Consider the following 27,560-nt stretch of genomic DNA (forward strand, 5'->3'; position numbering starts at 1 on the left):
GTCAGGGGAGCGTGTACTCAATAAATATGATTTGACTGAATGACACATATTTCTGTACAGGGGTAGAAAAGCTGGTTATAACCTCGTCACGCTTTTCTTATGGCAAATGGAGAGAGTAAGGCTAGCAGAGTGATCTCTGAGCGCAAGCTGGGCTGCAGTCAGAGTTTCAGTCTATGTTGTCTTGACAGGCTCTAGAAAGCAAAACTCCCTGAATGCTTAGGAAAGTTCGTCTGGAGGAGCCATCAGGAAATACAGGACTTTTGTTTACTCCTCTCATCTGTCTGAGGGACTAGAAAGAAGTTCAGAGGATGTGAAAACTGGCTCTAAGAAACTCAGGTGAAGTGGACGTGAAAACTCGCGGGAAGGAGCAGAGCTGCTTGACCTGTCCAGTGTATGCGTTTCCCTGCTGAGCCACCTACTCTTGTATATGGTATTGATGTTTAGAAATGGTAAAAACCCGAGGAAAGTCATTTTTTTAGACTAGGCTCTTAAGCCTGCAGTTTGACTTCACCCGACAAAATGACTCCAGCGCACAGTTCTCGGCCAGGTTTTCTCTAGAGACAAGCTGAGGAGGCGCCCACACAACATCGAATTCCTGCGACCAAATCCCGCCCGGGAAGAGGGAGGGGCGGAGCTGGAGGGGAGCGCAGGGGCGTAACCGAGGTGGGCTGGGCGCTGGGGTAGCTCCGAGCGCGGCCGGAGAGAGGGGCGTGGCTAGAGCGGGACGGGGCTGGACAGGCCTAAGGCAGAGGGGGCACTGTCCGGGGTGGTGTGGCCAGGGCAGCAAGTAAGGACGTGGAGGTGGAGTGACTAGTCGTACGGGGCGTGGCCTAAGGCGAGGGGCGTGGCCATGGCAGTGGGACAGGACGAGGGGACGTGGCTATGATGGCTAAATTTGCAAGCTGGAGTACCCGGAGTAAGATTCGTGCTCTTGGGAGAACGCTCAGGTAAGGGCCTACTGCGGTGCGGAGCGGAGCGGGGCTACAGCAGGGGCTGGCCGACTGGGGGAGGGCTGGACACTCCTCACATACCCCAGCACCGCCCCGCAGGGTCCTGGAGCTAGGACAGCTGATTGCCTGTATTGCTGGGGGTCCCCGTGGGTTGCCCTGTCGACCGGATAGGCTGGCAGGGCACCGCCCTCCCTACCCACCCCGCTCCCCGGAGCCCTCTTCTGTGGGAGTCACCAACCACAGGGCTGCACTGCCTTTAGGGTTATTTGCACTTGGCAGGAAAACAGCTGCCCCAGAGAATTTGTGGGGCGCGTGAGGACAGTTCCTTAGGAGGGAGATTTGCTAAGGCTGGTTGGATGTGAATAACTCAAGAAGCTGCGAAGTAGCTGGACACAGGGGTAAGGACTACAAACCTGAGACTGTGGTTTCACAAGCCGAGGAACGGCAAGCTGGGACTGACTTGGGTCACGATTGTATTTCTTCCCTCCCCTGACCCAGGGTCTGTGGTCGGAGTCACAGCCACCCGCCTCCCCCAAAGGCAGGGTATCAGCATTACAGCTGTGTCGCAGGGACAAATCTGAGGCTTCTGTGTTTGGCAATTCCTTCTTGTCTTTTCGTTTTGTGCCTTGCCCCAGAATTGGAGGAGAACCGCCGAAGTACAAATGTTGATGGCAGTGAGTCTTTCTGGCATACGCTATTAAATGCTACTTCCTTGAGGCTGGTGGCAATCCCTTAATATTCATGTTAAGTGCCCTCCCTTCCCATATAGTTTAACTGGGAAAGTTTGAGAGGTACAAAAAGTTAATGTGTACACCTTAATTTGGATAGAACTTGTTCTCTGCCAGCCATTGAAAACCACATTGCTTTCTGCTTCCCCTACTTCCATTACTGATAAATTCGGTCATCTTCACTCTACTATGAAAAGCCATGCTGGAATGTGGAAAGGAGTAACCAGATTTCTCTAGTGAGGGAAGCTGCCTCAGACCCTCCCGCGGGATCTGCCCCAGTGCATCCCTCAGAATGGTTACTGTTCTTGGATATGTTGGAAATGGGAAACCTTTCAGCTATGTAGGGCGTTCTGCCTTTACTCAGGTGATTTTTACATCAGTACCAGGAGTGAAATTCACTGAGAGGCCAAGAGCAGCAAGGGCACCATTCTCTGTGTCTGAACACCCCTCCCTGGAGCCAGGGGAGAGGATGTGAAGGTTCACAGTTTGAATGCAAGTGAAGACTGAGCGAACTGTGAGCAAAGGAATGAACATGAATATTTTAGAAATCTCATGGAAGGAGGATAGGCCGCACATGAGAAGTTAGTTGCAGCACACTAAGTAGTTACTAAAAATGTATTTTGAAACCTTTGGCAACCCCAGATTAGAAGCATAGTTTCAGAAAAATAGTGGGTGAGAGGACGAAGCTGAGCTGTCTCAGTCAAGACATGGAAACATAACATCGAATTTAAATTCAGAGAATGGTAAGAGGCTGACTTCTGCCTAAATCAGGAGGTGAGAAAATGAAGGGCCAATCTGATAAGGATCAAGGAATTTTTTCAATGTAGTCACAGCCTTTAGTAGGTACATCTTTGCTGTCTCTTTTTCATACGTACAATTGGCTTAATCAGGCAGAGTTCAAATTATTTGTCATTTAATAAATACATGATTTACAAATGACTCCTTTCAAGGCTTTCAGAATCTTCACCTTTTTACACATGTTTCTAAGACTGCAAAACAGCAGGTCAGGGATGTGTTAGTAAAATCCAAAGACATGCATAAATAATTAGTGTTAGCAGAGTCGTATGGTATATAAAACTTAGCACTCCTGGGCCCTGTCCGGCCCGTGGTTCTGTAAAACTCAATGTGAATGGAGCCACTTCAAAATGGAGGTGGAGCTGTCCCCGCAAAGGAACTGCCTTGCATGTCTTACTCCTCAAACCTTTGGATGGTTAAACCTGGGCAAATAACCTTCAGACTGAGCCTACAGCATTGTGTACCAAACAACTGCAAAGCTAATAGGAAAGTAGACATGACTACATGACAGAAAATGTAAGACATTTTCTTTAAAATTAACATTACTCTGTGACCTTATCTACAGCTATAGAAATTCCTTCCTTGGCTTATTAACACCCACAGAAATTCCTTCTATTCCTGAACTTATTCTCCTTTCCTTTCTCATAAGAACCCCTTGCCTTCACCTCCTCATCAGAACACTCTTTGGGTTTCTGCCTGAATCAGTGCCTCCTGAATAGCTATTCTTTGAATCTCAAATAAATGCTTTGTTGCTTCTCACTTTGACCTTTTATTTTTAGGTTAACAGTTCCATCTTTAAAGACAGTCTTTAGTATGGACAAATTTTCTGTGAAATCCAGTAATGTATGGTAGTAGTTTATTAGTATGTATTGTGATTGATAATTAAACATTATTTGTGGTTTCACAAGCTTACATTTTATGAGATCCTGGGTAAGTTTAAATGACTGTCTCTATAATATTTAATGTAACAGAGAGGACTGGCTTTAGGCTTGAATATAAATAATCTCATGTACTGTTAGAGATACGGTAGCCCAGCATTAGCTATGCTGAGCTTCTGTTTATTTGGATTTCCCTGGACCCCTCCTTGCCCCTGACCTTCCATGCTCCACTCCTTTCTCCATTGCCTTTGACTTCCTTCTCCACCCCTTGGCCTCCTTATTCACTCTTTTTTTTTTTTTTCCGGTCTCCCTCTCTACACCTGATACTCCCGGGGGGGAGGGCGTGTTCCTTCTCTCTCTAGCCTCATAGCCACCAGAGCTGCACTGCCCACTCTCCTACACCTTTCCTCTCAGCTGTACCTTGGACGTGAGATCCAGCGTATAATTAGATGAGGAGTGTCACCTTTCCCTCCCCGCCTCGTGCCAGGGTCTGCTTCTCGGATCAGGGGCTTATCCTCATTCTACCACCAACATCATCCAGCTGGAAAAGCTCACAGCCGTCTCCACCTTCCTCCCTTTTCTCTCCTCCAGCTGAGTGCAAAACCTATGGTTTGGGGTTGTTTTGTTTCATGTTTTACCAAAAGGGTGATCTCTTGAAAGCACAGGGCCTTGCCCATCTCTACTTCCGTGCAGCTCAGTGCTTCATATTCTCCACTTGGAGTTACTGGAATTCCATTTCAAACTCCCCATGCCCAACCCCGAGCTACTGATTTCCCACCCAACGCCTTAGTGTCCCCATCTCCGTTCATGGCAGCTCCCTCCCTCCAGGTACTTAGGCCAAGACCTTCCAGTCATCCTTGACCCCTCTCTGGCACATCGCACGGGCTGCATTTGCAGGGTGGAGCCGACACCCAACCACTTCTCACCGCCTTCACCGTGACATCCTTGGTCCCGGCCCCTGGGTCACCCTGAATGGTCTGTCTGCTCCTTTCCTGCCTCCCGTCCCAGGCGACTTCCAAGAGGGCACCCTGACTGATCTCTTACAACTATAAATCGCATCATGTCTCCCCTCTGCTCCCAAAACTTCATGGTGTCCCCATTTCGCTTAGAGCTGTAGTTCCCAATCAGAGGTGATCCCCCTTCTCCAAGGGACACCCGCCATGTCTGGAGACAGTTTTGATTGTCACAGTTGGAAGAAGGGTGCCACTGGCATCTAGTGGCGAGAGACCAGGGATGCTGCTAAATGTCTCACAATGCACAGGTCGGCCCACCATGACCACAGGGGGAAAAAAAAAAGTTATCCAGTCAAAAATGTCAACAATGCGAAGGTTGAGAAACCTGAGTTGGGGAAAGAACCTTTACAATGGCCTAGAAATCTACTCGATCTGGTGTCTGTTATCTCTAAAGCGCATCTCCTACTACTGCTGTCTTCCCGATTGACCCCACTCCTGCCCTGCCGGCCTCCTGGCCCTCCCTTGTATGTGCCAGACACACTTCCACTTCAGGGTGTTTGTACAGGCAGTTCCCCATGCCTGGAATACCCTTCCTCCTGATAATCATATAGTGAATTCCTTCACCTCCTTCAATCCTTTGGTCAATTTTCACCTTCTCAATAAGGCTTCCCCTGAGCAATTTGTTTAAGCAGCTAACTCCCCTTCCCAGTGGCACTCCAAATTCACCTCATTCTGCTCTACTTTTTACTGAACATACTTTAATTTAATTGTCTCTCCAACTGACTTATGTATTAAATTGTTGTTTATTATTTGTCTTTCCCTACTAGAATGTAAGTTCCACAAGGACTTTGTTTTGTTTTCCAATGAACCTAGAATGAAGTCCGGCATTTAATAGATGTTTGATTGGTGTCTTGATGAATGAAAGAATAAAAGAGTGATGGGATTGAATGAAGGATGGTTGAAGGAATCACCTCATCGCTGGCTTTCCTGGCTCCATTGTTTGCCCACTCCGATGCATCGTGCGCTGTGCTGATGGAGTCATCAGAAAACATCCGTGCTTCCTCCTCTATAACATGGAATAATATCTAAAAGACTTCCAGTCTCTTTGAAATTCATATTCTACAAATTAATCCCAAATGTCCATCTATCCCTACTTTCCAATGCATCCCCTAGGCATCTGCTTGGCCAACACCTTAACAGAATTAGAATTATGGGAACTTTAGATACATTTGGCTTCATTATGAAAAATAAGATTTTGCAGGGTTTTGTTTTTGTTTTTGTCAAGAAGCATGAGGTAATCTTCAGAGTCAGTGTCCGCTGCAGTGAGATCAGCAGTATTCTTAGGAGACAAACAGAAGTTCAGATTTCCAGACCACTACATGCAGCCCACTACTGGGTGGACTTTGTGGAAGAGGACAGCCTAGAAGGTGAGGTTGACATCAGGCCCTCTGGAGCTCTTGTGTCCTCCTAGTCCTAGAGAGCCAGTCTGGAAGTGGACAAGAGATGCTTCCTCTGGATGAGGTGTCATCAGTCAACTACCCTTGGCGTTGTGCACAGACAGCATGATTGCAGAATGCAGAGCAGTCCTCAAGGCATAACCATGGCCTTGGAGTTCAGCTCTAGCCTTCTGCATGAGCTCAGCCTTGCTTTTGGGCTTTCCTGATGGCTCTCGAGCTAGACCAAGGATCAGTTATCCAGACTGCTCTAGGTGCTAAGGTAACAGGCCTCAGACCCTCACATGGCCCTTTGTGCAGGGCCAAGGGCATGCCTACTAGTTTTTACAACTCTCTTGATTGTCAGGCATGCTGTTGACCTTGTCTTATCACAACATTCTCTTTGAAGGACAATCCAGCATGTCCCTTCTGTTGAGTATACCTTGTCCTTGGCATTGTGTTCCTGGAAATTACTAAGTCTCCTTTTTAATTTAGATTGTAAGCAAGAAAGGAATCCTTTTCCACATGCTTGCTCACCTCCCCCTGACGCTGGGATTGATTACTGAAAAAACACAAAGTTCTGTCTATTCCAGCCTCAATAGTCCTCTCTGGCCTCAGCTCCTAAGCACCCCTGCCCCGCCATGTCCTCATCATGGCTGACATTATCCCTGTCCATCTCTCTATCTTTGCCCCTGCTGTTAAAATAGACTCTCTCCTATGACACATGGTTCAGATGTTATCCCCTCCTGAAACTTAGAGCTTCTTCCCTCTGTTCTCAATGAATTTATTCATGAACGTCATCACACCTGGCTTTGATTAAGAAGTATTTGTTTAATTATGTTAAGTGAAATAAACGATACTCAGGGAAAAAATATTATATAATTCCACTTATATGAAGTATGTAGAATAGCCAACTATACAGAGACAGAAAGTAGAATAGAGGTTATTAGGTTTTGGGGGGTCAGGAGGAATGGGGAGTTATCTTTTAATGGGTAGAGGTTACATAGGAGATGATGAAAAAGTTTTGGGTATAGATACTGGTGGTGGGTACACAACATTGTGAATGTATTTAATGCCACTTTTAAAAAGTGAAAATGGTAAAGATTACGTATATAATATTTTAAAAAGGTAACTGAGAAAAGAAGTTGTTTGTTTAAATAGTTTTTCCTTGTAGATTGCAAGCTTGTGAGAATAGTGAGAAAACATGACTTTTTCATCTTCACCCAGTACAGTGCTTTGGATGAGATAGTCGCTCTTTATTGCTTCAATTTTGGAATGGAAGTCAGTAGAAAGAACAAAAGAGTAACGTACATTTTGACATACCTGCTCCCTCCAAAAATGTATATATACAAACATACACATAAAACTACTACAAACAAAAGTGATTTTAACTTGGTTTGAAGAGTCCCAGCCCCTTTCATCAGTGAAGGCACACTTTAGGTGTCACTGCCTTAAAGGCTCCTGGAAGGGAGTCAAGCCTGCTGGTAAGGAGCCTCCTAGGGTTCCAGAGGTTCCCCCAGTGTCCTTTCATGTGGTGACCTGCATCTCTGCTCCGTGAGGTCTGTGTGTTCATTGGAAAAGTGTTGCATAAAACAGTGCACAGTACAAGGCTTAAAGCTGGCTCCTCATCACACCGTATGTTACAATACTTGTCCAGGCATGTGAATTACTAACTAATTAAACAGAGTTCTGCCTGGAGCCCTCAGTTGTTCCTTTCAGGGTAGCAACTGCTTCCTGCGTTCCCTGGACACACCTCACCTTTCCCTTGGGTCTAGCCTTCTCCCCTCTAGCTCAGATCTGGGGGAGTTGAGGGCAGTGGTCCAGGGTGGGAGAGCTAGTTTGCAGCCAGTTAATAGGAGTGAAGTACATGAAGAGAGGGGAGGGCGAAATCAGAATGGATTCCTCTCCCATGGGGGTCCAGAATGGGTGCTTTCTCTGCACTGCGGGGGATCCTAATGTGCTTTTTTTATATCTTACATTCTTCTTGAAAAGGTGGTATGAACAATAAAATTCAGGTGTGTAAGTGACATATGTCTTTAGTGGCCTCTCAATTTCTCTTTCTGGGCTATTTGGCAGCTGTCCTCTCCTGGCGTTGCCAAACTGTTGAGAGACCTCTAATAAGCCTAAGGCAGAATCTGAGGAGGATCTGGCACCCGCTGAGAACTGAGGATCGGTGTGTGTTTCTCTTCCCATACCATTTGCATTATTTTATTAGTCACATAATAAAGTTAGATGTTTTAAAGTATATAATTCAGGAATATTTTAGCACATTCATAATTGTTGTTCAGTACCACTTCTCTCTAGTTCCAAAACAATTACATCACTCCAAAAGAAAACCTTGTACCCATGAATCGACTGCTCCCCATTTCCCTCTCCCCCAGTGCCTGGCAACCACCAAACTGCTTTCTATCTCTAGATTTCCCTTTTCTAAGTATTACATAGGAGTGGAATCATACCATATGTGACCTTTTTTGTCCAGCTTCTTCCACTTGGCATCATGTTTTTGAACTTCATCCACCTTGTAACATGTATCAGGACTTAATTTCTTTTTATGACTTTGTTCGTCTTTCATTTCGGCACCCAACACACTGCCTGGAGCAAAGGAAATGACAATAAATGTCTGAATGAAAATGAATACTGACAGAATTCCCATCCCTGTAAGACCAGGTTAGGTTCATATTTGGGTAGGTCCCTCATTCAGATCAGCCAGAGCTTTGGGGGTCCTTCAGGTCTTATAGATAGGGATATCAGACCCTCCTCTTAAAATACAAGCTTTTTCATTTTTTAAAAAGATTTTTTAAAAAGATTTTATATAGCCCTGGCTGGTGTGGCTCAGTGGATTGACTGCCAGCCTGCGAACCAAAGGGTTGCTGGTTTGATTCCCAGTCAGGGCACAAGCCTGGGTTGCGGGCCAGGTCCCCAGTCGGGGGCCTGTGAGAGGCAACCACACATGGATGTTTCTCTCCCTCTCTTTCTTCCTCCCTTCCCCTCTCAGTAAAATAAATAAATAAATAAAATCTTTTTTAAAAAATAAAAAGGGTTTCCAATGCATAAATAAACCTACAAATGGATCATAGTGACATGTAGAAAAAGGAAAAAAACCTTAATACTGAGAACATATAGCAGTCACTTCACTGTTCTCAGTTCTTGAAATTAGGATCAAGGTCTTCCCTATCACCAAGGTCTTCTTCACCTACTCAGATCATCAAGTAGCCATCATATGCCAGGCACTGTGTTCCTAAGAGATGCAGCTGTGACTAAGAGATAGTCCCTCCCACTGTGGGGCTTAGGCACTGGGGAGATGGAGTCAGGAATTACATTCCTGATGAGGTATTTATTTATTTCAACTGTGATGAGCTCTATGACCGAGAATAAGAGTGCACTGAGCTCATGAAGAGAGGGCGTTGGTCGAGGGAGACTTCTACGAAGGGACATCAGATGTGATTATCAAAGGGTAGACTAACCAGGCACTGAGGGAGTAAGAGTGGTCCAGGGAAGGAGGATCATCGGGTGTTGGAAGAACTAAAGTCCACGTGTCTACTGTGCAGGTAGAAGTGTGAATTTGATGTGAGGCTGAGAGGTCAGCAGGGTTAAAACACTCAGCCATGAAGCCAAACCATACTCATTGTTACTCCAATAATGTCCTCAAAAGTTGTCTGAATACATTTCAAGAAATCACTCTAAACACTTTGATAGCTACACTAGAGTGAATGTATGATCAAGAAAAAAAAAATTTCATTTTTGACCTTGTTTGCTTACTTGGTACAGGGACAGGAGTTTTCAGGCAAAGTGAATGAATCAATCAATATTGGATGGAGAACAGGGGAGAAGCATCCAAAGTTAACATTACCCTAATTCCAGAACACTATAGTGAATGTCTTGGAAAGCATCATCCTCTGAGACTCTCAACTCTGAACATGTGAGGGGCAGAGAGGTCATTAGTGCCTAAATTAATATTCAAATTGAATCTACTGATAGGTTAGTTCAGGATTAACGTTCTGCATTTTCCCCATTAACCAAGGGAAATCGTGTTACACCTAAAATTGGCACAGTCTCAGGTTATATTTTACTTTAGATTTCAAAACCACTTGTGACTATTTTGGCAGAATGTATATCTGAGGTGGTTGTTTTTTAAACAACCCAGATGTGGATTGGTTTTTTTATGTAGGCTGCCTGGAAGGAGCTTTAATCTTTGGCTGCTTCTTACATATAGATACCATGCTGAACAATTTAGATTTCAGGAAGTGAATATCTTTTTTTAATTTCAGGAAACTGGACTGTAAACAGTCTTTTCATTCTTGTGGTTAAAGAAAATCATTTCTCTGGACCTCTAATATTTGCTAATCTCAAGGGAAAGGCAGGGTACATGAGTCAGTCATCCAGACCCTGCCAATGAGGTGACCAATGAATCTGAGGATGAACAGTGGGTACACTCTTGACTCTCATTTGGGCCTCCCCCCTCCCTGCGGTGTGTACAGATAATCTGAATGTGGTTGTCCTATTTAGAGGTTTCCACATGATCTGCCATGTCTTCTGTTCACAGCTTTTACTCCTCGGCCGCCCTGCGTCTGGGTTATTAGGTTCTGCAAGTTCTTTGCAGTCTGACCCAGACCTCCAGCCGAAGATGGTGATGATGAGCAGCCTGAGAGCCGTTCTCCAGGCCTCCCCCTGCAGATCTCTGTGGGGGAGAGTCCAGCCCCCCAGCGCCCCGCCAGTGAGGCCCTGCAGCCTGTACACCTGCACCTCCAGATCCCGGAACCGCGCCTGTGAGTACACCGCGGCCTCAGCGGGCAGGAGGCCAGCAGTTTCGTAACAGTCCCGCGTGTTGAGGATCTGTAGGCAGGACGTCAGTGCCCTCCACGGTGGCTTTATAGGGACATACCACGCCGGTAAGTCTGAGGTGTGCCACGTGATGACTTGACACACGTGCATATTGCAAAACGATTACCGCAGGAAGAGTTGGAGAGCGCTTTTCTGGACCAGTTTTAACACGTTAAAACGATGTCACGCAGAACTAGGACAAGGGAGATATCGCAGTTCCAAGTACTTTGGAACCCGTCCTTTATAGCGTCTTGTTCGCATCGTCTTTGTATTAGGGTTGATCCACCAACCGCGAATGATTTCTGCGCATCTGAACATCCTGCAAAATGCACATGCATGCTTGCTAGCGGTTCAGAACAGTCGCCCCACACTCTGGAATATTCTTTCCCGAGTAGCAGGTGCAGTTACTTCGGGCTGACCAACTTGTCACGTGTGTGCTCTGCTGTAAACCCAGCCGGCGAAGTGAGGCAGCGGATGGTCTTCGGGAATCCTGTCGCATCCCATCCCGCGCTGAGATACCAGTTACATCTGGGTCTCTGTGGGCCAGGGACTCTCTCCTGTGGGACTGCTGACATGGAGCGGGTGGTTCTGGGGAGTCGGGGGCCGTTTTGCGCACTGTGCGATGGTGGATGGCATCCCTGGCCTCTACCCACTGCATGCCAACGGTAGTGCCTACCCTGCTGGAACAGCAAAAAATGTCTGCACACCTTACCAAGTGAGCTCTGGGGAAAAAAAATTGCCCCTCGTTGAGAACCATTGAGATAATAGGAGAGGATAACCTGTATATTTGTGGAGAGACGAGTTTGAGTTTATGGAGAGATGAAATAGGTAAGTATAGCACTGAAGAGGAATTTTTTATATTTTCCATTATTTGAAAGAGGTTGACTCAGAGTTTTCAAATATTGTTTTTCTTCTAGGTCTGGATTTCTCTACTCTTTCTCTTTGAGTTTAGTCTCTTTTGGCCTCATATGCGCCTAACAAAAAATATGTAAGAAAAGAATGCTTCTAAATTAGGAATGATAATCTAGCTAAATCCAAGGATTTGAAACTGCTCCATAAATATATTTTTATTGATAGTGTATTTTGTTTCCTCCCATGTTGACTATGTTCACATTAAAAAGAACTGACCATTAATCAGTAAAATAAACTTTAAAAATAAAAAACAAAAAGAACTGGCCAGAGTAACAATGCATTTCTGGTTGCTGGGTGTGGTTTCCTACCAGCAAGCCCACATCCTACCCAGACTGACTAATTTTCAACACTGGCACATTGAGGCATAAAGTGGAAAAAAATAGTCATATTATCTAGCTAATAGAATTTTACTTTTTAAACAGAAAGTTGAAAGGTGTAAGTCTAAAATCCAATATGCTCATATTTTTAGCATAGTTTTGCTTCTTTTTTGCTGACAAAAAAAAAATAGTGGTGGCTTGGGAAGGTGGAGTTCCCTTGATTACATTCCCACATCAGATGTCCTTGTTGGTAAATTGCTAAGAGAAACAGGTGACAGTCACCGTTTGATTTGGCTTTTGTCATATGAAACCATCTCTCCCTGTTTTCACCCAGAAGACCCATAAGGTCCCTGCTCCCTGGGCCAGTGCGCATGTCTTTTTCTGCTTCCCTGGCGTAAAAACAATATTCACTGTGTCTGGCAGCTCAGTGCCCCAGCAGAAGGCCCAGCACTCGCTGGCGTGTGGCCAGGAATGAGCAGGCGTGCTGAGGGGTAGCCGAGATACCTGGGCGGTGCCATGGCGGCTGTCCTGGTCCTGGGAGTGTCGTCCTCATCACCACAGGCTCGGTGCCTCCCCCAAGTTGGACCATATTTAAAATGGGGTGAAGCAGATGAGGCTGCCAGTGAGGGAGGAGGACACGGCAGATTGAGAAAGCAGCATCACACTAGAGCTGCCTGCTTTACCCTCGCTGCCCGCCCTCCGCGCAGGTAATCCCTGGCTGTCAACTCTGATTGCTGCTTGCTGTTATCTCAAGTAGGGACAGTAAATGTTGACAGTCTTAACTGTGGGGACTGGTGACATGATAAAATGTAGATACCCAAGAGGAAAGTTCAATCAGTTTCAATTAGTGTACCATCCCATGAAATGTAGCAGAGTTGTTACGTAAAAAAAAGGGAGGCATCAGATCTTAGACCAGGAGAAAATAAATTTAATTATGCTGATTCTTAACGTAATGAACTACAAAGGCTCTCATCTAGAACGGAAACGGTATAGATTTGTTATTGTTCCAATGATTCTTAATGTCATGATCTCCTTACTTTCAGAAAGAACGGAAACATTTCTTTTCAGGACTAGCTAGAATAGAATGGGACTGTATAAAATGCAGACACCAGCCTCATGTGTGTATTTACATGTAAATTTAAATGTATTAAAATGTCATGGCCACATGTGGCTAGCACTTACCATTGTTGGAAGTGCCCATTGTCAGAGAAAGTTCTGTTTGACAGGATTGGTCTATGTTATAAGTGAACTGCGTGAGAGGGTTTTTCCTTATTTCTCCAGTCAGTGGTGAGGAGCACAGATGAAGGCTGGAGGGCAGCAGTGCAGTGCGTCCTCAGCCAGCATCAGGGATTGTTTCTTGGAGGCTGTGACTAGCCAATTTTTCCATAGGCTCATTCCTATAAATAAGAGGTAAGTTCCTATGGCATATATCTGGGTATCCATGAGCCTGTGGTGAAATTGGTTTCACAGCAGGTTGTTGCGCTTAAAGTTGCAGTGTCCCAGAACTGTGTTGAAGACTTAAGTGTATCAAAAAGCTTGTTTTGCAATGTCTTCTTCACCAAGAATTCTGGTAATTTCAGAAAATATAGGCCAGGAACACCCAGACTGCGTTGTCTTTCATGAACTTTCCACAGGGCTTGAGAAACAGTGGCCTGGTTAAGAGCCCCGTGGGACCCCATTAATGACCTGTGGGGTACTTGCTGCTCAGGAGCCACAGGCCTTGGTGTCCAGCGCCAGGGACTGCAAATGTGTGCCGTGGTGACCTGGGCTCAGCACCACAGGGACCTTTGCAGCCCTGATGCTCTCACAGGGCAGTGTGCTGGGACCACCCTCCCAAAGTCACATGGAGGGCCCCAGTGTGTCTCATCATGGCACCAAAGCCTCGGCTTATTAGGGTGGTCTCCAGTTAGGTGAGGAAGCAGCACATCTCAGTGTGAAGCTCAGTGCAGAGCAAGAGACAGGAGGAAAAGCTAACAAGCATATAGAGTAATGCTGTCCAGTAGTTAAATAATGTGAGCCACAGAAATGAGCCATGTAAGCAATTCTATATTTTCTAATTATCTCTTTTTTAAGAAAACAAATAGTATGTCAGTTATATCTCAATAAAACTGGGGGGGTGTAGTCAATTTTGATCATTTGTGAAATTAATTATACTAATACAGAAAATATACAGGTGAAACATAGTATATAGGTGAAACTAATTTTACTAATATACCTTATTTAACACAATATGTCCAAAATATTATCACTTCAAAATGAGACAAATAGAAGAACTATACATGAAATATTTTACTTTGTTTTTTCCTAAGCCTTCAAGGTCCCTAGGCATTTTACATTTGCAGCACATTTCAATTTATACTAGTCACACTAGGCAAGTGGAGACCATGTTAGACAGCACAGGCACAGAGAGCACTTGCTTAGGAGTAACAGCCGATGAGGGGCACTTAATGCAACATGGGGTTGTCAGGGAAGGAGCTTGAACTGACCTTGAGAGCCTGGTAGGATTTTCAGAAATGAGAGAGAAACAGGCAGGTGTGATCATGTGAACGCAGGATGTGTCCTGGGGTAGACCTGCTTGTCTAGTTCAGAAACTGGGTGAGAGGTAAGGTTAGCAAGCCTTACTATCAACTTGTTTGGTTTTTTCTATCAGTAGAATAAGCATTAAGTGCCTCCCTTGTGCTTGGTACCAAGTTCAGCCCTGGGCCTATAGGAAAAGTGCAGGACTCTGGCCCTAAGTACTTGGAGTTGACATAGGCCCTTTGAGCAGATAAAGTAAATGTACACTGCATGAGGCATGTTTGGGTGCTAAATAGTGTGAGAGTGAATGCAATGTGAGTTCAGCACAAGGAAAGGTCAGAGTGGTTGGAGGAAACATCAAGACCAGAGTTTGGGAAGATGGAGTAGAGGGGAGTGGGGGAGGGGCCAAAGCAACCAGGAGACATGGTATGAAAAATAGGCCAAGGAAAAGTTAATCCTGGAAGATTTTTAAAGAAAAAATCATGTAGTCAGTAGGGTAATATGAAATAAAGATGAAAGGAGAATAAAACCTTCCCAGTGATGTTCTTGATCATATTCATTCAATGCTCAAGCAATTCAAAGCCAGCTCAGTCCTGGTGTGCGGAGCAGCAGAGCAGGCAGGTTATTACACATCTGTGTGTAGTGAAGGACAAATTATTTTCATTCTACCCTTCTGAATTCTTGGCTGAACTCCCCACCCCATAACAAAAGACAGACTAATCAAAGAAAAACAAACATAATTTTAATAACATGGATACCAGGCCAGAAAAAGAAAAAGAAAAAATGTTTTGGGAACAAGTTAACATATAAAATGGTTTTATATAAAACATCAACTGTCTTGTATATCTTGATAAGCAGCGGTACCAGCTTCATTTTAATGCAGTCCGTGGCATTGGAAAAAAGAATTCTGTGATTGTTGAAGTGAATTATAAGTGCAAACAGAAGATAAATATTAAAAAATATTTTCTTTAAAAAAATAAAAAATATGGATACCTCCTGTATACATGGGACAGACAGAGACCCAGGAAAACTGAGTAACTCCTCAAAATGACCCAAGCCACCACCTTGCTCAGACGAAACAGTCTCAGTAGTCCTCACAAACTCTGGGTATTTATAGTCTAAATGTCCCCTAGCCACAGTTGTTTCTTTATAGGCTCTTATGGATAAACCACTGTGGTGCCCCTCAGCAGCTTAGCAACTGAGTGCTCATCAATGAGAACAGATGAGATGACATCCTGACAAAGTTTATGTCACTCATATCAAAACAACTTCATTCTTAGATCAAAACAGCTTCACTCTTAAAAACTTCAATTTTCATAATAAGCAAGTCAATTTTAAATCATATCAAACTGATGCACAACAAGTATGAATTCTCATGTCCCCAGCCACATGTCTGAATATCTCAGGGGGGAAGATATGAAGACTCTTTGTGCCAGGAATAGTTGAAACTGAATCAGGGCTGTTCTAGGTGTTTAAAAATATCACAAAATCAAATACAGCTTCTTCATCCCAACAACAGCACTTCAATAGTAAAATTAAAGGGCATGTGTCAAAAAAGACACTACAGGACAACAAAAAAGGAGGAAGTTATGGCTCCTGCCTGCCAGGAATTTGCAGTCTAATCCAATTATAATATGAGTACATTGTACCAATTCATATACATTTTCTGTTTTAAATTTCTGAAACAGTTCTTGTTCTTCACAAGCTCTTTCATACTAAGGGGAAAAACCCAAAACATTAGTTTCAGACCTCTCTAGAGATGGGAGTACTGCATTATATTTAAAAAAATAGAAAGAAAAAAGTGAATGCTCTGAGTTTGCCTTTGCTTTTAGGTCTAGACCAAGATTTCTCCGCTTTGGCATTGTTAACGTCTGGGGCCACAGAATCTATGCATTATGGTATGTTTAGCTGCATCCCTGGCCCCCACCCACTAGATGTCAGTAGCATCTTCCTTCAGTTAAAACAACCAAAAATGTCTCTAGACATTGCTAAATGTCTTCTGGGGGTATAAGCCCTCTGTTGAGAACCACTGGTCTAGAAACTTCCTGGAGAGCTTTATGTCTATACTATACTTTTGCCCAAAAAGACAAGGTTAAGATCTTGCACTTCCACCTTTGGGTAACTACCTCAAAGAAAAGAACGTTTCCTCTGTAAGAATAAACCAGAGGCAAGTTTCTGTTTTGTTTGTTGTTGTTGTTGTTGTTGTTGTTGTTTTTAATACAAACAGGAGTGTCAGGGGCCCTGCCATACACAGGGAGGTTTGACTGCATAGCAGCTGCCTTGTCACTTTCTCAAATCGTTAGACTCATTCTTAGCATTGGGTGAGGTGCAGAGGGTTGTCAGTAACGATTTCTCTTGATTCATATTTCTTCTCATTCTCCTGTTGGTCTTAGTTCTACCCACCCGTGGTGCTTCTAAAGGGCAGGGAACTGTAACACCCCAAATTATATATGTGGGTTCAATCCATCATGCATGGACATCTGAACAGATCTATCTGTGTTACGAGGAAGTCTGCTGAGATTTATCAGGGACTTGCCACAAAGACTGTTACCAAACTGAAGGGGTTCATTTGTCTGCAAGCATCGAAGCTCAGTAAAACACAAACAAGGGTTAGCAGCGAGGAAAGTAAAGGTTTACTTAAGGAAATGGCACCAAGACCAGAGCACAGGGGAGTGATGCTCAAAGACCTGGCTCCCCGATGGCTTCCATGAGGGCCAATTATATACACGAAAAATGATCAATCATGGTGGCTAAGGCAGTGGGCTCATGGGCTCTACTGATTGGTTGGAGCCAGAGAGGGACCTGTGATCAGTATATCAGGTCCCAATGTTAGCCATGGTGTCGTTTTGTCCAGTTTTGTGAAGGTGTGGTTGGTAGGGACGTTCTGCTTTTATGAGGCTGGAGCTGAAACACAACTGAGGTCAAGATGTTATCGTTCGTTTCAAACTGTTCCCTAAGCAACAGACCTGTGGCTTTGTTCCTAAGATCACTTGATGCTAACCAGAACCTGGTGTTCTAAGGGTTTAATGATTAAAGGAGTGTGTGTGCGGTATGTCATGGTACTATTAGGCTGGACAAAGCCAGCTCAAATTAAGGAAAAAGTCATATTAAAGAAATGAAGTTCCTGTGCAGTTACAATACCTGGCGCTTGAATCTTTGGGAGAAAAATCAGCATCAGCGCTGTCATCAGTGCCCATGTGGGACAAGCTGTGTATATATACCTTAACATATAATGTCTATAGCTATTCACATTATGAACAAAACTCTAGGACCCTTAGTAATGCTAATATTCTACCCAGGTTTTGCAGAATGGCTGCCTAATCCTCAAAGCTTGCTCATATACGAGGTAAATTCCGCATGCATGCTTAAATAGGACCATCTAATTCCTCCAATGGGATTCATCTTTCTCTGGTTCTCTTCGCTCTGACATGCTTCCCTACTGTGATTCAAGAAGTATTTGAGTCTGTACTTATGGGCTTAAGTGTCTCATGTCCCCCATTTTCCTCTTTCTCCTGACATAGAACTGCCTGGTGTGTAATCCCAGATAAGGGACATCCTGACAACAGTCCTGATGTGCTTTCTCCTAGTGCACCCACTCTGGGAGAGAATGGACCTGGTCCCGGGAGGTGAGCGCCAGTCGCCCATCAACATCCGGTGGAGGGACAGTGTCTACGATCCTGACTTAACACCGCTCACCATCTCTTATGACCCTACCACCTGCCTACACATCTGGAATAATGGATACTCTTTCCTCGTGGAATTTGAAGATTCCACAGATAAATCAGGTGAGAGCCAGACTGGTACTCTCATCTGGAGTTAAAGGCACAGTTTCATGTTGGCACAGGCCACATCACACTGTCTCCGTGGGAGCATGGACCTCTTTTGTTAGCAATGATGAGACACACTGGACTTACCTTTTCAATGTATGAAAATAGTCCCTTAGAGTTTTATGCACATTTTCTTTTATTATAGGTAGTATTGTTATGAATAAATATGCATACCTCTAAGTATAGATTCATACTTGATTTAGAAGATAGGGTGTGAAATAAAGCTATGTCCAAAATTTATTTTGTACATGTTTATGCAAACCGTGCAGATTTCTTTTTCCAAGTCAAATTTGATGGTATCAAATAGTCCTAAGTAGATTGAAATAATTATTAGTTGAAATAGTGTATCTTAAGGCTTAAAGAGAGGTGTGGCAATTCAACCAGTGGCAATTTTGCCACCCCTTCTTTCCCAGGGACTGGGGATACTGGGCAATATCTATAGACATTCCAGCTGTCACAACTGGAGGATGGTGATATGACGGGCAGTGGGTGGGTCAAGGCCAGGAATGCTGCTAAAGATCCTACAGTAGACAGGATAGCATTCATGAAGAGTTATCCAGCCACAAATATCTTTAGAGCTGAGATTGAGAAACCCTTAAAAGAAATTAAGGATCAAGTCAAGGAACATGTATAAAGGACCCATGGACAAAGACAAGGGCGGGGAGGATTGAAAGTGGGAGGTGGGGGTGGGTGGGGCAGGGGAGAGTAATGGGAGAGAAATGGGGACAATTGTAATTGAACAAAAAAAGTGAAATTAATTTCCTCTTATGAATATGAGGAAATGAGTCTATGAAAATATTCATGAATGAAGTAAAAGTGTAAATTAAAGCATAAAGAGAGATGTTCACTCTTGTGTTTATCCTGGCTCTAGGATTCTCAACCCTATCTTGGTTTTCCTTGCATTTTTGTAGTGATGCTCTGAGACCTACACATTGCCCTCTGGCCCAACTGCAAACAGACTGATCCTTCGATGGGGTTCATCTCTCTCTGGCTCTCTTCCCTCTGACATACTTCTCTGCTGTGATTCAGGAAGTATTCATATCTGTCCTTAAGTGCTTACGTATCTCCATGTTGTCACCCATTTTCTTTTTTCTCTTCCATGGTAGTACATGATCCCAAAACCCTAAACATCTAGTTTCTCAAACTAGAAATTACTCCCTTTTCTGCAGATTCATCAGTGTCTTTCTTAATTTTTCTAAACCCTAGAGTTTGCCCCCATCTCAACTGGAAGCCTGTATTATTACATTTTGTGTAAGGATTCTAGGAACCTTCATAACAGCAAGCTAAAGTCCTGTGTTCCAGGTGACCATCTTGCACTGTGGTGAGCTCTACCATTACTCCTGCCAGAGCTAGACTAATGAACGAGCTCAATGTATAGAATACCAGCTCTCATACATTCACTCTGGATGCATAGCAATCCTCTCGATTACTGAGTTTCAATCCCAGTTAGGTCCTTAGCAACCTTCTTTCTTTTGAGGATCCCAAATGGTGGTCAGCCTTCTAATGACCTTAACAGTCTAGGGACTATTGTCAATATATTATTGCTTTGTTGAGTTAGAAATCTTAGGAAGTTGTTTAATGGGGTTTTTAATCAAGTAAATTAATCCCAAGAGAGTTCAATGCAACACTAGATCCAAGAATTTTTATCCACCCATTTGCATGGGCAATCTCTTACTGAAAAGCAAGTGACCAGCATTTTCCTCATAATAGCTCTCTAGATACCTCTAAATACAGCAAACTAAATCATTCCTTATCTTATCTTCCCTAGGTGAGTTAGTGTCACATTATTTTTACAAAATGCAAGAAAAATGGTAGAGAGGTTACTAATTCTCCACTTGTTTTATCTGTAAGGACAAAAATAAGTAACTCCTTTTCATATTTTCATTATGCTTTAATAATTATTTTCTTTAAGATACCATTAATCTTTAGTAAGTAACTAACTCTCTACCTCTTTCTTTTTCCATATTTCAGTGACTGCCTCCTATCTCCTGCTTACTCTTCACTGCTATTTCTCTGTGCTTTTTCAAAATACTCAATAGCATTCAAAGAGGAAGAAAGGATGAACGAGCATAAAAAAAATAAAGAAAAATAAAAGAAAGCAAAGGCACCCTATGGAGGAAGAAAGGCAAGAAACAACTCTAATTCTAGGGGGGAAAAGGATCTAATAAATATCAATGTCTATAAATTTCCCTCCAAATAGTAGGAAATGCTGCTACAGTGTGTTTTATAAAAAGTGAGGATAAAGTGTGCAAAGGAAGGAGCTGGAGAAAGTATGTGACAAACCTAAAACATGCCAAATCTTATGGGATGCAGCAAAAGCCGTGCTTCAAGGGAAATTTATAGATGAAAATGCCTATGTTGGAGAAGAAATTTTTGAAATCAATAACCATGCCTTGTACCTTAAGAAACTAAAAAGAGAAAAGAAAACTAAACCCAAAGCAAACAGAAAGAGGTCATAATAAATAGCAGAAATCAGTGAAATCAAAAGATGGTTTTTCTAAAGATCAACAAAATTGACCAACCTTTAGCTAGGTAGACCAAGGGGAAAAATAAGAGAAAACTCAAATTACTAAAATCAGGAAAGAAGGAGGGACATCTGGAGCAGCCTTACAGCAATTAAAAGGATAAAAGAAGATATGTGAGCATCTCATACGACTGCCCTCTGCTGGGTATTGTTTTGTTACTTGGCTCCCCTGAAGAGGACACAGTTATTGATTTTAATAAGTGCATATGAGGTATGCAAAATACCATGGGAAAGGGCACTGAATTATGCCTGGGCTGAGTCCCATGGATGATTCCTGTAGATGATCTCCTCTGAAATTATTCCCATCAGCAATATCACCAGGATGAGTCCTTTTGTTCTCCTAAGGATGCTTCCTGCCCCATCTGGCTTCCCTTCACAGTTTTAGGAGCATCACCAATGAACCTACTAAAAATGCATTCACAAGCATTTTAAGTTCTCCTTCCCTATTTTTGGTCTTATATCTACTTTTTTGGAAAAAAAACAGTAATGATTTTTAGTAAATTTTCAGAGTGGTACAACCATGACTATAATCCCATTTTAGAGTGTTTCCATCATCCCCAAAAGTTTCATGCCCATTCCTGCATTTCCTTTTATTTGTATGGGGCTTGTGTATTACCTTTCCCTTCACCACCCATTTTCTCTGCTGGCTCCCTCACCTCCACATTAAAAGCAAAAGAAGGGAGTGAACATGACATAGGCTGCTTACCTGACACTATGCTAGGGGTTTTATATTTGTTATATAGATTTTTACAAATTTAATCTCCTCTCATGTTAGAGCACAGAAAGAACAAAATATCAACAAAATAAGTATAGAATTATTTGACAAACCTTGTGACTGCTGTGCTTTCTAATTCACTATTTTTTGTCTCCCTTCTCTGCCCCGTTTCTTGCCGACTGCACTTGCCCCTCTCATCCATGCATCTGCCTTGCCTGACCTCACCCTCTTCCTTGCTCTTGCTGAGGTTACCAGTGATGTTTCAACTCACAAACCCAACAGACTCTTTACAGTCTATTTCTTGAGTTCCTGGTTTCAGCGAGGATTTTCTAAATGTCAGGCACTGTGCCAGGTGCTCAGAATAGAAAGAGGAAGATGGGACAGTTTTGCCTTTAAGGAACTTATAATGTGGTGGGGAGATAGAACTGGTGGGACCGTCTCTCCTGTCCAACCTATTGTCACCCAGTGGAAGTGTGTGCCCAACATGGTCAGGGTGTCTTGTTCTCAACATAAGTTGGAAATATGGATTTTTGTGTGAAATATTCCAGATTTAAATGTTGGCAATGAATGTAAAAATGTCTTAAGTATTATGTGGGTGAATCCAAACACACCTGAAGACAAATTCTGACCCCCTTCCCTTGAAGCTACCCATTGGTGACGTCTCCTCTCTGCTGTGCTCATCAACTTTGAAGGAGACACACAGTAAGTGTCCAGGAAGTGTTGCCAGTGTGTTTCTGGGGATAGGATAGAAAAGGTGGCCCTCTCCTCTGTCCTGGTCACTTAACTTGGAGCCAGAACTTCAATTTCATTCAACAGATTAGATTGAATATTTGCCAAACTCATGCTCACAATATGGAGATGGCACAGAACGATAAGAATTTTGAGATGTTTTATTTTTATATCAATACACTTTAATTCCTATTAATTTAGCGAATCATGTGCTATTATGCTCTGCACCTCCCCTATTCCCCAAAGAAGACATTAGTGTCTTTGCTCAATTCTTACAAAACTCCTTTTTAAAGAGGAAGTTAGATAAAGTATTTTCAAAAGCCAGTACAATACATAGCATACCACTGTATGACATATCCGGTGTTCTTGGGAATCTCTGTACTCACTCATTCCTGTACATAAAATTCAACGAATGATGAGATGTACTCTAAAGATCATTAAGATAGATGAGATGGTAGTTTTTGCATTGTTATATTGGTTTAGCCATGGGCAGACATCACCAGGGTCTGATTAGTTGGAAGAAATGAGGAACTAATATGCTTTAGGAAATTCAAGCACAAGAAAAAAAAATCAACACCACCCAAAGCCTGAAAAAGGGTAACTTGAAAAAACTCATATCCAAATATTTTCCCTATACTGTAATGTATTGATTTCACTAATTTCAGAAAACTTCAGTCTAAACAAAAGGTATTTATTATCTAACTCAGTGAAGCTAGTGGTGAAGTGTGTATATGACTCACATTGTTCACCCTGTCCAAAGGGAGATGGGTGATAATTTTAACTTGCAAATATCCTATTCCATTTCAATCAAAGGGAAAGAAGCTGTAGTATCCACAAAAATTAAAAAGCAAAGTATCAGTGCATAAAAAATAGAGTATCTTTTGTCCCCATATTTCAGTTCTATGAAATTGGGTTAGATAAATATTCTGAGAGAAATATGCATTTTACTGTACTGACAGAAAAACTGGTTAGAGTAAATGTAGAATATAAAAATAAGTCAAGAATTGGCCTTTGACAATTGTGTGTACCTTGGAGTGTAGTTAAGTCTCAGTGTCATTCAGAGTACAGGTCTCCCCCTTGCACATGTATTAGCTGTGTGGAACTCAAGTGTATAAAGCCTTGAATATAATACAGTGCGCTCCATTTAAGACAGTTCATATAGAAGGTTCACCCACAGATTCAGCCTTTCCCCTGCATCTTCCATGGCGTCAAAAACTGCCCACTAAATTGTTGGATGTGCCATTTCAGTGATCAAGGGAGGACCCCTGGAACACAACTACCGATTGAAGCAATTCCATTTTCACTGGGGGGCCATCGATGCCTGGGGCTCCGAGCATACTGTGGACAGCAAGTGCTACCCAGCAGAGGTAGGCTGGGAAGCAAGGGAACAGGGGCAACTAACTGTGGAGAAGTGGGGGTAGTTCTGAGTTTCTAGTTCAAAGAAATTCTCAGGAAGGATCGGGTGATGCCTATAAATCTAAATAGCTCTCTCAGGGGCATATTAGATTATTCCCAGCTATTACATGTAAAATCATAACTGCCCTCCTCTCAAATTATATAGCAGAAAGGAAACTTATGGTTCCAAAATGGAATTCTTTCAGAATTCTAAGCTAACTTCGAATCATAGGCAAAAGTAAAAACCCAGACAAGAGTGTAGGGCCACCAGGTCCAATTAATTCAAGTGAGAGATGGTGGGAACCTACTGGTAAATGAAGGCTGCGACAATAGAAATAGAGAAAAAGAGAGATTCTGAAGTAAGAGCAACAGGACTTGAGGCAGGGTCCCCTAAAGAGGACCTAAAGATGAGGAGAAGAAAGGAGAGGAAGGTAACCATGACCTTGAGGGTCTTGCCTGGGAGGCTGGGTAATGAAGCATTCCCGAATGGTGGATGAGGAATAATTTGTAGTGAAATACAGGGAGCACATAAGCACAGAGAATTTCTTCTAACAACTTTCCCCCTAATTTAGTTTTAAGTGACAGGTTTTAACTGGTTCTCAAAGAAATGTGTCTTTAACTCCTGTCCAATTTGCATAGGGAGAGTCAATTTCTCTCAAGATAAATATCTCTCCTTTCTATGCAAATGGTTGGGATATGAGTACTTCATGCAAATTAGGATGGGAATGGACAAAAGTTGCTCCCTCACTGAAATGCTACTCACTCTGCTATATATAATTTATTTTTCTCCCCAAATAAATGTCTCTATTCCCAAGTAAAATTAATTTTTGCTGCTGCATGTATTTCTTCTTGTTCTTTATTTCTATCTCATTTTGCACCACACTGTCATATGCTTTCCCCAGTGGTTTTATTTTGGGTGAGAAAACATGTTAGAATATTGTATATTGAATAAGACTGCCTGTCTTGGAGTGATCCTATGTGGTCATGTGTCAAACCATCTTTTAATGATGTTTCAGCTGCATCTGGTGCATTGGAATGCAGTCAAATTTGAAAACTTTGAGGATGCAGCACTGGAAGAAAATGGTTTGGCTGTGATAGGAGTGTTTTTAAAGGTAAAAAAAAGTTACTAACTTTAAATTATGTGTAGTATTCTAGGACGAAAGAATAGAACATTGCAATACTAAGTTCTAAGAATACTGGGATAAAAATAAACAATGGTTAAAATGCAAGATTATTATGAAAATATTTTAAATGGTATAAACATGCACAGTCCAATAGCATCGTCACAAGCCACAAGTGACAACTGAGCACTTGAAATCTGCTTATTTTGACTGTGGAACAATTTTTAATTTTAATGAATTTAAATTTCAATTTAGGAACTGCCAGTTAAATGGAGGACGCCATTCCCTGCAGGCTTGCTGACCCTGTCAGCAAGCAGCCTGCTCATCTGTTTTGTGTCTAATTTAATTCTGTGATGTTTATAGCATTCTACATGACCAGTTTAAGTGTTGATGATGTAGTATGGTTGGTTGGTTTGTATGTCATAACCAGGTGGTTAATTTTGATTCACATTCTATTATGGCTCCAAAAGTGAGATGTCAATTGTTTTTAATACTTTCTCATTGCTTCTTCTTTAGTTAGGGAAACATCATAAAGAGCTACAGAAATTGGTGGAGACACTGCCATCAATTAAGCATAAGGTAATATTTTTTTTCCAGCATCACTTGAAATATATTTTATGTTTCAATTTCAGAGTGGAAACACTAACAAAGCCCCTTGATTTTGGAAATGTAATTAATGTCAATGTAATTGAGGTTCTCTTTGAAAGTTCCCTAGACGACAACTTGCCATTTATGATGCTTGTGTGTTGAGAATGCCCCTTGTGTTGAAAACCTTTCAGGGGACAGAAGGGTTTCCATTGGTGGGCACTGGCCACTCTACTCTGTTTTTGCTGCTGGGAACATAATGGGGTCCCCTCCTCTGCTCCTGACACCTGCTCCTTCTCAGGCCTTGGGGACACCCTCAGAGCAGCCTTCTTGACTCCTGCTACCCTCCCTCAGGCAGGAAGCAGAGAAAAGGTGGACTGAAACTTGGCTTGTCCACCTTTAAAGAACAACTACCTATATCCTTCAGCATGGGAACCTTTGTCCAGCCCCAAGATGCGTTGTTCAACATTCTGAATACCAAAGGGGCCGCTCCCTGAAGTCCATACACTCTCTACCCCCCTCTCCCTTCCTCTGCATCTCCTCCTTTTTCCTCTCCTCTCTCCCTCCCTTTTGAGTCCAGGATCCTGGCTCCTCCTAATTTGCATTGCATTTTAGAAAGGAGGAGGACTCTGTTAGTCTCTTGAAAAAGGAAGCCTCCTTACTTATGCCCCAGCCCCTGCCTAATGCCTCCTGACCACCTGCTGGAAACTCACCAGATTAGACGGAGAAAACGGTTCCGCTGTGTTCCCACTGAGGAGTCTCAGAGAGACAGTTAATTGCAGGAACAACGCCTGGCCCTGATTCAGTCCTAAGGTGCCCAGAGGGCCCAGGGAGCTCCTCTGGACCGCTGCTGGTCCCCAGGCACCCCTAGAATCATTGCCTCATCGTCTGATTCCTGAGTGTTTTCACCACGAAATGATAGCTCCGTGACCCCTTCTCTTGGCCAGGACACCCTCGTGGAATTTGGGTCATTCGACCCTGCCTGCCTGATGCCCACCTGCCCGGATTACTGGACCTACTCGGGATCCCTGACAACCCCACCACTCTCCGAGTCCGTCACCTGGATCATTAAGAAGCAGCCTGTAGAGGTTGATCACGATCAGGTGCGTTCTTTCCACGTTTCAGCCCCTTCAGAACAGGGCTGGGCTCAACTTTTGGGATCAGTCTTCAGCATCTTACAATGCTTATACATTTGTGTTAAAAGGTGCTAACTTCTTGTCTAATTTGGGTATGAAGTAGGAAATGCTTCAATTAACCAGAGAGAGGTTACAGCTTAACGAAACAAGCTTTTTAGTTCCATATATGACAATGATAAGTGTTTAATGTATTGTGTATTTTATATATAAATATGAATTTAAACAAGATACTTTTAAGGGGAAGAATGAAGGTTAGAAATGGATGTGCTCGAAACCCTCTAATCTTCTTAAGGTAATTTTGCTCTGGAATTTCAGGATAAAGAAAGAATCCAATAATGTCTATCTACAAATTTTATTTAAAGTCAGTATTTTACATTATTGTAAAAATGAAAGTAATGTATTCATGTAGTGAGGCTGTTTTCCCATTGAAACGATTTATGCTTTCTATTTCTATTTCTAGCTTGAGCAGTTTCGGACTCTCCTTTTCACTTCCAAGGGGGAGAAAGAGAAAAGAATGGTGGACAACTTCCGTCCCCTTCAGCCCCTCATGAATCGCACTGTGCGCTCATCCTTCCGTCATGATTTCATGCTCAATATACAAGTGAAGCCCAAGCCGACGACCAGCCAAGCAAGCCCCTAAATGCCCATTTCTAGGTGGTATTTTGCATTGATACATACCAGCTTTTAAAAAATTGTTAACTAAGACTATTCTAAACACCTGCATTTAATACTAATTATAGATGTACATTTCTTGGTACGGCAGTGCTCCTTCAGTCTTTTATTGATAATGATGTTTATTGCTGAACTAGCAGCAAGAGACTCGTTTCTCTTAAAGCAACCTGTCTGACATTTTTGAGCTGGTAAGTCACAGACACTGACCATCCAAAGTACAGGCCTTTCAGAAAAAGCCGCAGGACCCACTCTGGTACTTCCTGGATGAACATTGGCCATGGTTTTAGGTACGTCTTATTTCAAAACATAGGTGAGTTTTCTTTTACAAGGCCTTCTCAATGAGCATATTTACCCTGAACTTCAGTTATTTTACTAGTACATGATACGCTTCCTTACTTTTTATCAATTTATGATATAGAACAAATATTTTGCAATCCTAGGAAAGCAAGGATTTACTGATATCAGAGGATCAGGTATCTTACTTAAAGGCTTGATCATATAGAAATAATATGCAGTGTAGAACATTTTAAAGAAAATGCTTAAAGTACCTAG

The 27,560-nt window shown here is 42.8% G+C and overlaps 1 protein-coding gene across 1 annotated transcript; it reads left to right on the top strand.

The window, feature by feature from the left end:
- The first annotated feature begins 836 nt into the window (after window positions 1-836).
- Window positions 837-27,052, top strand: LOC129076912 (carbonic anhydrase 5B, mitochondrial). Its single transcript, XM_054581086.1, has 8 exons — window positions 837-947; window positions 10,281-10,503; window positions 17,892-18,089; window positions 23,348-23,466; window positions 24,511-24,606; window positions 25,132-25,194; window positions 26,148-26,303; window positions 26,797-27,052. Exons 2-8 carry the CDS (start codon window positions 10,362-10,364, stop codon window positions 26,974-26,976), a joined length of 954 nt encoding a protein of 317 aa, XP_054437061.1. The 5' UTR covers window positions 837-947; window positions 10,281-10,361; the 3' UTR covers window positions 26,977-27,052.
- Window positions 27,053-27,560: the final 508 nt, after the last annotated feature.

Source organism: Pteronotus mesoamericanus, unplaced genomic scaffold, assembly GCF_021234165.1.
Source record: "Pteronotus mesoamericanus isolate MK-2021 breed Mesoamerican mustached bat unplaced genomic scaffold, CSHL_Meso_final contig_65, whole genome shotgun sequence".
Taxonomy (NCBI): domain Eukaryota; kingdom Metazoa; phylum Chordata; class Mammalia; order Chiroptera; family Mormoopidae; genus Pteronotus; species Pteronotus mesoamericanus.